The sequence below is a fragment of the Cylas formicarius genome, unplaced genomic scaffold (genome assembly GCF_029955315.1).
Source record: "Cylas formicarius isolate icCylForm1 unplaced genomic scaffold, icCylForm1.1 PGA_scaffold_9__14_contigs__length_23061073, whole genome shotgun sequence".
In the NCBI taxonomy this organism is placed as follows: Eukaryota; Metazoa; Arthropoda; class Insecta; order Coleoptera; family Brentidae; genus Cylas; species Cylas formicarius.
Genome location: NW_026844365.1, coordinates 18420610 through 18433846, shown reverse-complemented (window position 1 = coordinate 18433846; position 13237 = coordinate 18420610). Strand labels below are relative to the sequence as shown.

At 32.9% G+C, this 13237-nt stretch overlaps 1 protein-coding gene across 1 annotated transcript in view; it reads right to left on the bottom strand.

Moving 5' to 3' along the window:
• LOC132707105 (glutamate receptor ionotropic, kainate 2) overlaps positions 1–13237 on the bottom strand; it is a 665601-nt gene that overhangs the window by 165284 nt on the left and 487080 nt on the right. The window contains exon 4 of the mRNA XM_060678792.1: positions 151–326. Coding sequence (XP_060534775.1) covers positions 151–326 — 176 coding nt within the window. The remainder of the gene's footprint in view (positions 1–150; positions 327–13237) is intronic.

Genomic DNA, 13237 nt, shown 5'->3' with positions numbered 1-13237 from the left:
ACTGTACTTCTGAAACTGTCCAAAATTGGTGTCTCCCATTTATAATGCCTAGTTTTACGTCAGTTCTTTAGACCTTGTAGAGCGTGGCTCATCTCTCGGCAACATAATTTTGACGTACAAGAAAAGGAACTGCGAATTGAAAATACGTACGGCTCTGAAAAATTGCTGAATGCTTCTTGGGTTCGTGTCAACAATCAGCTTGAAGATTTCCTTTTGCCTCACTTCGCGTAGAACCTGCCTGTAAGTCGACGGGCTCGCCTGGCGAATATACATCTCTGTTCTAGGAGTGGACGGAGATTTTACCAACTCTTGGAGCTTAAACAAACCTGGAAAAATGATTTGTCTTTGTATTAGGTCTCGATGAATTAATGCAACTAATGTTTTTCTCCAAAGTCAGCAATAAGTAAAGCATTCGAAAAATTATATTAAGATATATAATAATGAAAAACCTTCAAAAGCTCTGACAGTGGCTGGATTACATTGGGACTGATATCATTGCTATGTAACTTATGCTACCGTAAGTTATGACAGACAGAATCGAGAGCTCTACGAAAATCAACCAGGACAACACAATAGAATGCAGACTATAGATATGTCAATGCAACCCCTTTCCTTGCGAAAACAGTACATGGTTTCTAGTATAATGCCGAGAGCAGACTCGTATTTCAGAAGCCTCCTCAAGAGTATCTATGTAAGAAGCTATTGATGGTAAGGTTATTGCCTGTATGACCTTTCCAACTAGGCTTTTGAATGCGTTAGCCATGAGTTTCTTGTAAAAAAAATAAATTTTAAAGTATAAGTAGTGAAAATTCTTAAAATCTCATTAAATTTTACCTTAACAACAAATCGTTACGTTACCTAACGGTGATGTTGCGGAACCACAAGTCGCTTTGCTTGGGATGCCAGAAGTCGCAAAACTGGTTCCAATTGTTTTCTAATTTATACTAACCACTTACGCTCGAAAAAAGGATCGCATATAGTTTCTTTGTATGCACGTGACACAACAAAGCGAAAGTGAAATTTGGGTAGAACTTTAAGTATCTCCAAGTACTCGGGGAATACAGAAGGCTGGTTTCGTTCCAATTGGCTTAGATTAAATGAAAGTAAATCAGAACATTAACGCTCATACCACTAAACTTCCGGGTGTGTATATAAATAATAGAATTAAGATTAAATAAACTAACATTCCAGATTCGAAAACTGTTAATTTTTGAGACGGCTCTAACGTTTTATTTTAGAAAACTTTATTAACGTAATACTCGTATCATATAGCATATAGCAGAGATAATTTTTAAAATTCAAAAAAATATTGTTCGAACTTTGTGTGATGCACAAAGTAAGGATTACTGTGAGCCTCTATTTAAAAAAATGAAAGTACTAACTGTCCCTTCAATTGTCAACTATCAGTGCATAATGTATGTCCATGAAAACAAAAAAGTTAACATTCACATGTATGATACCAGACATAAAAACGATCTGTGTAAATAAAACTCCATCGTCCGATAACTTCATCGTTATTAAATTGTATACTAAAATATCAAAAACTTTTTACTTCGATAACTGATATTGATGACTTTAAAAGTATTGTTTATACATGTTTGGGTATTTTTTTTTTATTTTATGCTCGTAAATACATTAATTCCCGTATTCGCCAGAGCACTTTCAGCAGCAGGTTCATTTCTGTCTCTATTCTTCTGAATCGTCAAAAAACAATGTCGTACTTTGCCTTTAAGTATCATATTAGAAAAAAATTAGCTAAATTGCAACAGTGTTGTGGCAAGTTCCTAAAAAATTCACAAGGAATAGCATCATGCCCAGAAAACTTATTATCACGTCTGCGTCAAGCAGGCGGTCATGTGATCAATAGAAGAGCAACTGTTAATGAAGCACCAAATATATTTTACTGTAGCAGTATTCACACGATAGTAGGATGGTTTGTGATTGGTTTTCAAGCATACTTAGTAATGATCCTCCAAAAAAGAAAAGCAATCTTAAACAAAAGTTGTCGTTCCTCAAAAACATATAGAAAGGCCAGAGGAATAAGCCAGAGACGCAGCTTGGAAGATGAGCTCCAGCTCTCATGCCATCGTATGTGGGGACGTCCAGGAGGTATGCTAGATCATAGGAGACCATCTCTTCCAATTTTCGGAAGTCTGTGGTCATCCATCCGTCCAGCATGAACTCTCCATTCGCGCCTTCTGTTTCGGAATCATCGTACAATATCAAGGACACCGCAAAGTTCTCTGATGTCTTCGCTTTTTTGTGATCTCTCAGTGTGTTATAGATTTTAGAGTTCTCATCTCTCCGGGTCTCACACAGGTCTTATATATGAGAGTTTTACTTTCTATGGTCATATGTTTGTTTCGCCATGTTACATCTCGCAGATACCCTGCTATGAAGGCTGCCTTGGTTGTTTGGCATTTTACTTCTTTTTTGAGATCTCTGCTGCTCGTGACGCCGACGCCGAGATTATTGAAACTCATGAACTGCTCTACAGGTTCATCGAATATGGCCAATTTACATCTTCTGGGCTCTTTTCAGACTTTTCAGCAATCTGCCTGATATTGCATCTATTGTTGACCTATTTCTTCTAAAACCTTGTTGCTCTTCACACAGCCCACGAGAAGGTATTTCGTCCTCGAGGATTTTCGTGAATAACTTCAGTATTGAGCTTAACAGCGTGATTGCCTGATAGTTTGCTGGGTGTTTTCTGCTGCCTTTCTTAAATATTGGGATGGGTATCCTTTCCTTCCATTCAGTTAGTGCTTTGTTGGTCTTAATTATTTTGTTGAAGAATACGTGCAGCTCCTTTGATAGTTCCTCTCCTACGTACATCAGCAACTCGTTCTATATTTCATCTTCTTCAGCACACTTGCGGTTTTTTAGTTTGATGGTTGTTTGCTCAATTCTCTTCTTAGACACGGTCCATCGTTTCTGAGGGAAGCTAAGGTGTTCTTTCTCAATGTGTACTCCATTAGTGTCATATATATTTTGTTATAGTTTATTGCATTGATTGATTGATATTACTGATAGTATTGATCCTCCAAAAACGAAAAGAAATCTTAAACAAAAGTTGTCGTTCCTTAAAAACACATAGAAAGACCAAAGGAATGATTGATTAGTTTCCTATCTATTGATATTTTTTCACCAAGATCAAGGTAATGAATTGATTGCGTTTCTTGTCGAATTAGAGCATACATCGTTATGACTGAAAAATATTGATATAATAATTATAAATATTATATTAAGTCTGGTAGATTTTGACTAAGATAATATTTATTTGGCTATAAGCAAAAACAGACTTTCCCTTAAAGCGTTTTGCTTTAGTTTTACGTATAAGTAAGTAGAACCACAGCCTTAATTGGATAGCAATCAACTAAAACTCAGCAATCTCGGATATGAAATTTAGACGATCTTAAATGAGCCTTTTGTGTTTTGCAATATAATCCCCGAAACATAAAATATTACCGTGCTTTTTCAATCCGCTAACGAGCCATGCAAACAAAACGAGCCGTTTTAAAACAATTGTAGTCTTAGCCGTGTTTAATGCCCAGCGTGGAAATTAAATTCCGCATATTTTGAGGCGTCCTGTCTCTATATACGCGGAAATGCATTAAACAAAACAATGCTCAACGGAGGAAAAAATTAATTTGCGCTGTACATTTCGTCTTGATGCGACGAAATGCAGAATCCGTATTTTATCCGAAAATGAAATTAATTCCGCTTTTTTGACGTTCCGGTATCTCAGATTATTGTTAATAATACAGGGTGTTGATTAATACGTATTTTTAACTTAATAAGTTGCTGCAGTTCAGTGTATGAAAGTTTTTTCTTCTGCATAATTTCGTAATACCAATGTTTGAACTTTTTGGCTTCTTGACTTGAAAATTTTACATTTAACGCTAATTTAGCTCTTAATTGTGCGGAATACTACCTAAAACATGTCTTACCTCATTTTCTAAGGCTGATGACTTTTTGTAAAACCTTGTAATATATTTATAATAAAAAAAAGAATTTTTCAACCAGTTGTGTGTAAAACAACTCTTTTTTTAAGCCAAATTAGAAATGCCTATTAAAAAAGTTCAAGTAGGCTACCAAGTTTATTTTATTTGATATTTTTTCCTTATTAAAATGATTTCACTGTTTGAAACCAGAATATTTTGAAAAGCAGGTTTAAGTAAGAGAACCTTTTTATACATTTGTAAAAATTGAGGAGGAATTAATTTTTTCCCATATGTGTAGATAAACTAAGAACAAAACCAAATTTCTTTAGAAATCAGCATTATATTAGATATTAAAATTAAATGCAAATCTCAAAAACCACTTATTTTGGACCACACACTTTAGGAATCACCATTAATTCAAACTGATTAAATAACTTACTTTATAAATGAGTATTTTCTTTCACGAAACTAGTCAAGAAAAAAGAAAAACACCACCTTAGTCTATAGTTATTTCTATTAAGTTAAAGATTGAATCAGATAAAAAATATGAAATCTCGTGCTAGACACCAATGGCTTACTTTTTTTTTCTACAGATTCAGAAAGGTTGAAAAAAGTGAAAGATGTGTGCCCTCTTCATGTATATTATATTACAAACAATGAAATATGTGTGACATCCATTTCCCACGGATCTAAGCCATTTCGGACATTTCCGGATATTACCGCACGGATTTGGTAGCAATCGTATGTTTTCGGAAATATTACCGCACGGCTTGAATTTTGACGTTTATCAATTCTGACATTCATGTCAATGAATGTATTCGTGTTGTTTTGCAAAAATGTACCCAAAAACTAACGGTCGTGGAAGAAGTATAGTATAGTGCTTTTAGTAAACTTTTTGCGTAACTAGTTTATTCAGCACTCCAAACTGATCAGGTTTGTATACGAACTTAATCTGCCATGGAAATACATACGGGAATTTTGAAACAACTCGTTGTACTTTTTAGTCTTCAGTAGTGACGCCAAAGTGTTTGACAAAGAAAGTACTTTTTGCAGTACTTTCATTGGTATTCATGTTATTAACTATATATGTAGATTGAAAAAACTTTGCAAACTTTGGCATTAATAGGAGAATAAAAAGTTTTTATTTTAAACTTTATTTTTTCAAATAGCATTAATTAAATGCAATGTACTTGTTAAAAAATCATGAAAAATCATGATAAAAATTCGTTTATAAATTGTATTAACCTTTGTTGTACAAATTATTTTTTCATTAAAATTTTCTAATATTTTTAGATTATTTTATTCAATAAATTTTTTTTAGTTATTCTTCTACTAGGCTTATTTCATGAATGAAAATTAGGAGCATCAGAATGATCAAATTAAAGGATAATAGTTAAAAAAAAACATTTAATTTGCATTTAAAAGATATTTTATATTATATATTTATTAAATAGTATGAAGCAAAAAAATTGCCTTTAGTTTCGACCTTATAGATTGTTTTAGAATGTCGAGGTATATTTAATAGTTCCTCCAAATTCCTCATGATTGTTTGCTTATTGATTATCGAATAAATTGAAATTGTTAGTTATTTTCAAATAATAATAATTAAATTAATAAATAAAAAACGAATTTAAATCTGACCGAGTTATGTGATTTTAGATAATATACTCAATATAACAAGATTTGAAGTTAAATTTTTTTGTGAACAAGAACAGATTCGTGCATAAACTCAGAACTTTTTCGTCGAAAGTGGCACTTTAGTTCGCAAGATTATAATTTTGTTTATTAGCTTCTTTTAGCAGTTCGCTTCGTTTTCGATGTAAAAAAGGGATGACAACTTCTTTCTAAAATAAAAAAAAAATGAATTTTTAATTGCTTAGTCCTAAAAGAATACAATAATTTTAATTAGAAATATGGTAATAATAATAATTATTTCAGTTGGGACTACTGCAGTCCAACTGAAATAATATGGGCTACAAGATTGTTAAAATAATTATTAAAACACGATTTTTCGAATAAAGCTTGACAGGAATCGTCCCTTAGACTATGGCAGCGTACCTTCTATAGACCGTTCTTATGTTTTCGGAGAAAAAGAATACTTAACAATAAAATTAAATGTGTTATTTTTAATAAATCAAGGATAGGTTTATATTTTATATTTTTTTGGAAGCCATTGAAATAGTAATAATAATAATAAGTTTATTTATCAATCAATACAAGCCACAATATCACGACTACAATATAACGCTATTCATACTAATTCCCGTAAATAGATAACCAAAAAAAAAAACTTTAAAAAATAAAAGAAAAGATTATTTAGTAGATAGACTGATTTGATAAATAGACTAAAATAACACCAAAGAAATACTTCTTGTCGGTGATGAAAGATGAAAAACATTTAATATTTTATTAACAGAAAAGAACAATAAAATAATATAATATCGTTCAAGAAAAGTGTATCTTCAAATTTTTTTTATTATTTAACAGGGATACAGGGTGAGTCAACGATATATCTCACGGGTTTCAACTTCTTCTTCTTCTTCTTCTCCCATCTCCATTCAATGAAGATCGGCACCAATTATGGAAAATTCTTCTCTATTTTGTGTTTTTCTTATTAACGTGTATGAATCCAAACCAGTCCAGTATCTAATAATTCTTCAGCCAAAAGCATTGTAGACGTCCGGGACCGCGTTTTTCCTCGATCTCACCTTCCATTATGAGTTGAACGAAATTGTATTTATTATGTCTCATAAGATGATTGTTTTTTTTATTGTATCGAGAAGCTCGCATTCCTTGTTCACTCGATGCAGAACTTCGAAATTTGAAACGTGATCAGTCCTTGGTAACCTTAACACTCTGCGATACACCCACATCTCAAACGTTTCCATGTCCATAAAAGTGTGGAGTGCACGTAGCATTTTATGTCTCGCGTGTCGCTTATGTTGGACATCTTATCTAGCAGTCTTTGTAGGCCTTCAGAGCTGTCAGTAATCATAACTATGTCATCGGCGTATCTCAAGTTGTTCAACAATCTACCCTTTATCTTTATGCCGTCCTCTGCTCCCTCGAGTTCACTTTGAAATATCAACTCTGAGTACATATTAAAAAGCGTAGGACTCGGCACACACCCTTGTCTAACTCCACATTTCTGTGTATCGTTGTTGTGTTGGAGTCTTCTAGTCTTACTGTCCCACTTGATGTTCAAAAATCTTGGGAGTCTACTTTTGAGAATGCTCAGTAATTTCTTTTGTTTCACACAATTTAGGCCTCAACAGTTATTATAAAATCGTAAATAAAAAGTTGTAAAGATAAAGTATTCAGTATGGCTTACGAAAGCGTGGCAAACAAAACATAATCTTTAAAAATTTGGTTTTAAATCCCTTCTAAAATTCTTCAACTTTTCTATTAAGAATAAAACATACTTAAACCTAATACTTTTTCCAATATTTTAATTTTGCTAAAAACATACTAATTTTTAAGTTATATGCAACGGAATTTGAATCAGATGCTGCAGGGTGTTCAGTATTTATCCCTCTCTCTGTCTAAGACAATGTACAATTGGTTGGCCAAACGAACCAAATCTAATTAACCAAAAATATTAGCCAACAGGGTTCTGTTAAGATTAACCATTAACCCATTATGGGTATGGGAATTGCAAAACAAAAAGCATTGGTTAATTAAAAAGTTATTTGATCATATTTTTTTTACAAACCACTTTTTGCAACTTTAAAGTGGTTTCAGCAATTTTCACATCACAAGCGGAAATGGATCGGCGGAAGTGGCTTCATTGCTAGATGCTTTTGGTGTGGATATGTTAAAGATCATGTTTATGTGAATCCCACTACAACACCAGAAGATATGGAAAATAGGATTCAGAACGCGTGAGGGAGAATAACACCGTTTACGGAACGGCCAACAAAATGTACGAAAAAGACTAAATATATGCATCCAAGTTGAAGGGTATATTTTTGAACGTCTATTACGTCATAATAAGATAAGCATTTGTAGTAATTGGTATTTAATATGATTTACTTTTTCTGTAAATTTAAAATACTAAAAGGATGTCGAACTTCCATTGTCTTTATTTTTAAGTTACACAACTAAAGTTAATTCTAAGGCTATAAGGTTTATATACTAGGCGACGTGTAGTCAAGCGTGAAGTTGTTCAACTAGAGTATATCCACGCTTGGATTGCCAGCTTAAGTAGATTTCTCCTTGAAATCGTCCAGCCACTTGTAGGTAAAACTTCTTCGTTTGTAAAAACTCCGGGCACTTGGTAGATATTCAAAAAAACGTGAGACAAGATCCTTCAGACAAGTTTATTAGCTTTGATGTTGAAAGTCTGTATACCAACGTGCCCTTGGAGGAGTCGTTAAGTATTGTCGAGGCTAGACAAAGGAATGATACAACCCTATCAGAGAGAACTTCGCTGCCACTTGAGGGAGTATTGGAGCTTCTTAGGTGCTGTCTGCATAATTCTTACTTTAGAGTCAAAGATAAGTTTTACGCACAAGATGATGGCCTGCCGATGGGTTCTTCTCTCTCTCCAGTGATAGCGAACATATACATGAAGTGGTTCGAAACTCATGCCATAAACACTGCAAACTAAGACCTGGCTTCGATATGTTGACGATATCTTCATTATCTGGACTCTTTTCTCAATAATCTTAATTCTTTGCGAACATCAATTCAATTTACTATTGAGAAAGAAAAGCTGTGTACCGTTTCTAGACGTCCTAGTAAGTAGAAATAATGGTTCTATTAACACGTCTATATATAGGAAACTTACCCAGACAGGACAGTATCTAAATTTTGAATCTAACCATTTTGAAGCAACCAAACTAGGAATAATTAAAACACTGTGCAAAAGAGCAATCACAATATGTAGCGACCAAGCGTCTCTCGATGCCGAATTGAATAATATTAAAAAGGATTTGCTTCAGAACGGTTACTCCGAAAAATCTATAAACAAAATAATAACAAATTGTAAGCGGGAAACAACACCGGAACCATGTGAGGTAGATACTCTTTCTCTCTTGACGATCCCATACGTGAAAGGAATATCAGAAAAGACTAGGCAAATAGCTAAACTATATCAAGTTAAAACTGTATTTAAATCTGGATCAATATTAAGAAGTATACTCACAAAAACAAAGCCTGAAACGTTGACTCCAAAGAAAGAGTGTATCTACCAGATAGCGGAGAGTCATATATTGGCGAAACCAAACGACTTCTAAAAATAAGAGTTGAAGAACATAAGTAACATACAATGAAGGGTGAAACGCAAAAATCAGGTATCGCAGAACATGTGTGGACCAAACAACACAACATCCAATGGTCCAGAGCGCGGGTTGTTCACAGAGAGCAGCATTGAAGAAAGCGCAAATTTAAAGAATCAGTTTTCATTAGAAAGAATGAAAACATCCTCAGCAATCCAAGCGTGGATATAGCAACAATTTGGCATCCTCTAATAAGGCGCACCAATGCTGGCGTTCTAGTGGAACTACTTCACGCTTGACTACACCCGACTCCGTCATGAATGAGCGCCGTCGTCTAGTATATAAACCTTGTAGCCTTAGAATTAAGTTTAGTTTACACTTGATAACAGGTAGTGATACAACTGTCCGAAGTTCTACATCATTTTAGTATTTCTACTGAATGAGTGTCTACCACCTTCAAGCAAATTCTTTCAACTGCTCATTTTTTAATCTATTGGCTTACAGTTCTGTCATAGTTATCTAAAAATAGTAAATATTGGAAAAGTTAAAATAAATCGCAAAGCAATAAAAATAGGCATATGAAATACATAATAAAAGTTGGTTTTTGTAAGATATTTCTGAAAAAAGAATAATATGTATGGTATGTGATTTAAGAAAAATCGAGATTTTTCAATTTAAAGTGATCCAAATACTTTCGTTTAATTTGAACACCCTGTCACCTTGAAATTTTAATGTTCTTCCTAACTACTAAACAAAAATAATGGCGCTATCCTATTTTTTTTTTCGAGTGTGAAGGTATATTTTAAAAAATAAATAAATATTTGTTTAGGTATGTATTATTCTTAATAGAAAGGAATTCGAATCAAAATTTTAAAATAAGGTATTCCATTTATTGAAATGTTTTTTTTTATTTGTCACGCCTTTTCGATCCACTATCCACTATATACTTTACAACTTTTGTATTTACCATTTTCTATTGGAACCAATGAGATAATTAACTTTATTCTCTCGTTGACTCCCCTGGACTAATAATCTAGTAGTACTAATGAATTCTGAAAAAAATTATTTTTCGAATATCTCAAGTTTCTCTCCCTATCTTTTCAAAACATTTTTGCAAAACCAACTAATGTAAATGAGAGAATTTTTTGCCGAAAATCCCGAATACATTAGTCGCTATATCGCGTCTCTTCATAATTTAAATCGGTTTTTATGAATTTCATCAGGCCTCACAATCACTGGTAACCCCCGACATAAAATTTTATAGGGGCGTTATTTAATCTACTTCATATTTGAACACCAAAAAATTTATTCAATGAATAAACTCGATCAATTTCCATTTTAATGCACGTTGCTCAACAGAAATTCCCTCTTATATAAAATTTTACCCACGAATTTTATTTGGCAGTGGGAGAAACGTTATAAGAGGCGATGGCCCCGGAAAATGCCGATATGATTGATGGCGAATGCTCCGATGATAGGCCACTCCTAAACTAGGTTATTGCGAGAAACAACTTTACTAGGAAGATTTAATGCACGGTTTCTAGGTTAATGCTGTTTAATTGGCGTTTAGTGAGGTGTAATTTTTTTGCTTGTGATCCGTGTATTCTATTGGTTTTGCAGCTGGAATGTTTCAAAATTTGTTAAGCAGCGAATAATCAGAATTTAACGCATTTAAGCGCAACTATCAAACCGTATATTACAAGTTCTTAGCTTAAATAGATCGCGAATCAGTTTAGAATTTGCAACAAATTTTCAGGAAACCGTCGTATAGTTGCCGCATTAACTTCTTTTTAACTTATTTTTGTTTAATCTATGTCAACTGACAGAGAAAAAATTTTGAAAAAAATCACTGTCTTTATAACAGTCTATGCCGGTTTTGGTTATGTCTTTCAGAATAAATTCGTCAGAACTGACATTGATTTTGTTGTGACGAATTGGAAAAATAGCAAGCTAGAAACGGAAACCTTTCGCAAATCGACAATTCAACGAGCTTCAAATGCAACTCCACCATACAACAAATATTAACATTAAGAAAAGAGAAATAACTAGCGATCCTTTATTTCCGGAATGTCTCAAAAGCAAAAAGAGGTAAAAGCAATAATTACAGATTGCTTAAAGAACAAAATAGTGGAGGAAGTCAAATAATAGAAAATAAAGGATCGATTTACTTTAGATCGTTTACAAGAGAATCAATTTCTTAATGGAATATATCAAAAATCAATATTTAGAAGTTGCTTATGACATCGTACTTACTGATGAAGTTTTTAGTAAAGATTTATTTAGACACAGTTGGCATGACAACACTATGTCTACAAGTTCCAAAAAAGCTAGTGAAAGATGAAACTAAGAATTTATTAAATGTAGACTAAACAGGTAAAATTTTGAAAATTGATTTAAAAATCAGCTGCTACCAAATTTTCCTCCAAAGAGTTTGATAGCGATGGAAAACACAAGCTATCATTTCGGCATTTTAGAGGATATTTCAAGAGAATCGTGGACAAAGCGGAGGTTGAGCGGATGGTAAAAAGAAAAGGACATTGATTTGCCAGAGAGGACCGTGAATGATTACATATGAAGCATTGTAGAAAAAAATTGTAACAATAAAGAAAACTATAGCTGGACGAATATGTGAAACCGTTAGGCCACAAAACGCTAAGTCTACCCTCCATAGCATGGTCGCGGAAAAATTATGCTAACCATACAGAAAGGGTAATCCAATCCAGGGCAGTAGTTTTTTAATTTTTCTATAAAATTAGTTATGTTCACTATTGCCTTTAATTGAGAATTAAAATATTTTTGATAAAAATTGGTAATTGGCGACAATTTGCTACATTGCAAACAAGGAATAAAGCAAAGATTAATGAATTGATATTACAAAAACCCTGTGACTTTATTTGCAGGAAAATTTTATTTTTCGAAGTTCTAAAATCCTTTTGGATCAACTCTGGTGGTTCTTTCGAGCACTTCCGAAAATGATTACGGAAAATATCAATTTTAGGCTAGGGATAATTGTTAAAATATAAATACATAATATCATAAATACACACAGGAAGGTAATACACCAACTATACCTCGCTGCATCTATGTTTTAAAAAAATTTTTTTGGCTCAAATTTGGTACCAAGAAAATTAAATCAGATCTTACCATTTTAGTATCTTGTATATACAGTGTGATAAAATAAAAAAAAGTGTAATGTTTTGTAGTTGAAATTTGATGTATATGTATTACATAATATTTAAGGATATTGAGGATTTTTCAACGCTTGGTGATGGTGATACATTTTTGTACTCAATTCAACCCGATAAGACAATTTTTTGTGAGAAAAAGTTCCCAAATGAAACAGGAACCTTTTTACGAGAAAGCAGAAGCTCCTGCAAAATAGTTCGGGACGGTTCAATTGAGGATCACCTCCAATGGTTTGTTGATATTGAAAAACACCTAATATTGAGTTCTTAATACGTATTAAGTACATCAAATTTCAATTCTTTTTTCCCGGATTATCTGGGGAAATTGAAAAAAAAAACACAGGAAGTTTGAAACCTTGACATTCTGTATCTTGTGAACAAAGCGTATTATGTCCCACATTTTTCTTATTTTAGGCAGCGAAATGCACCCCTAAGTGGGAACCATGAAAATGTTGAGTATACTTTAAATATGTAAACAATAAAATAACTTACTTTCTTATATGCTGATTTTCATATCAATTCTCTTATAGAAAGTTGAGTTCAATTGACCATTGACCATAAAATATATTTTAATTTTACTAAATTGAAAGTATTTCATTTATCAAATTTATTGTTTAATAAGCATAGCCCTATATACCGAGAAAATGAGATAAAATCAATCACCAATCAAAAATCAAGACACAGTGGGCCATAAAAATCATAAAATTAATTTCCGGAATTTGAAATAACGATATATCCGAAGTCATCCAAAATACTACAAAATATAACTTGGAGTCCTAATCTAGGTAAGTTAAATAGTATCTCACTGGGTGTGGTATTTGTTGTTATTGATTAATTTTCCTGCACTTTGCAATATCAGTATTGTGTATCTGCTACTTATTGAGGTCAC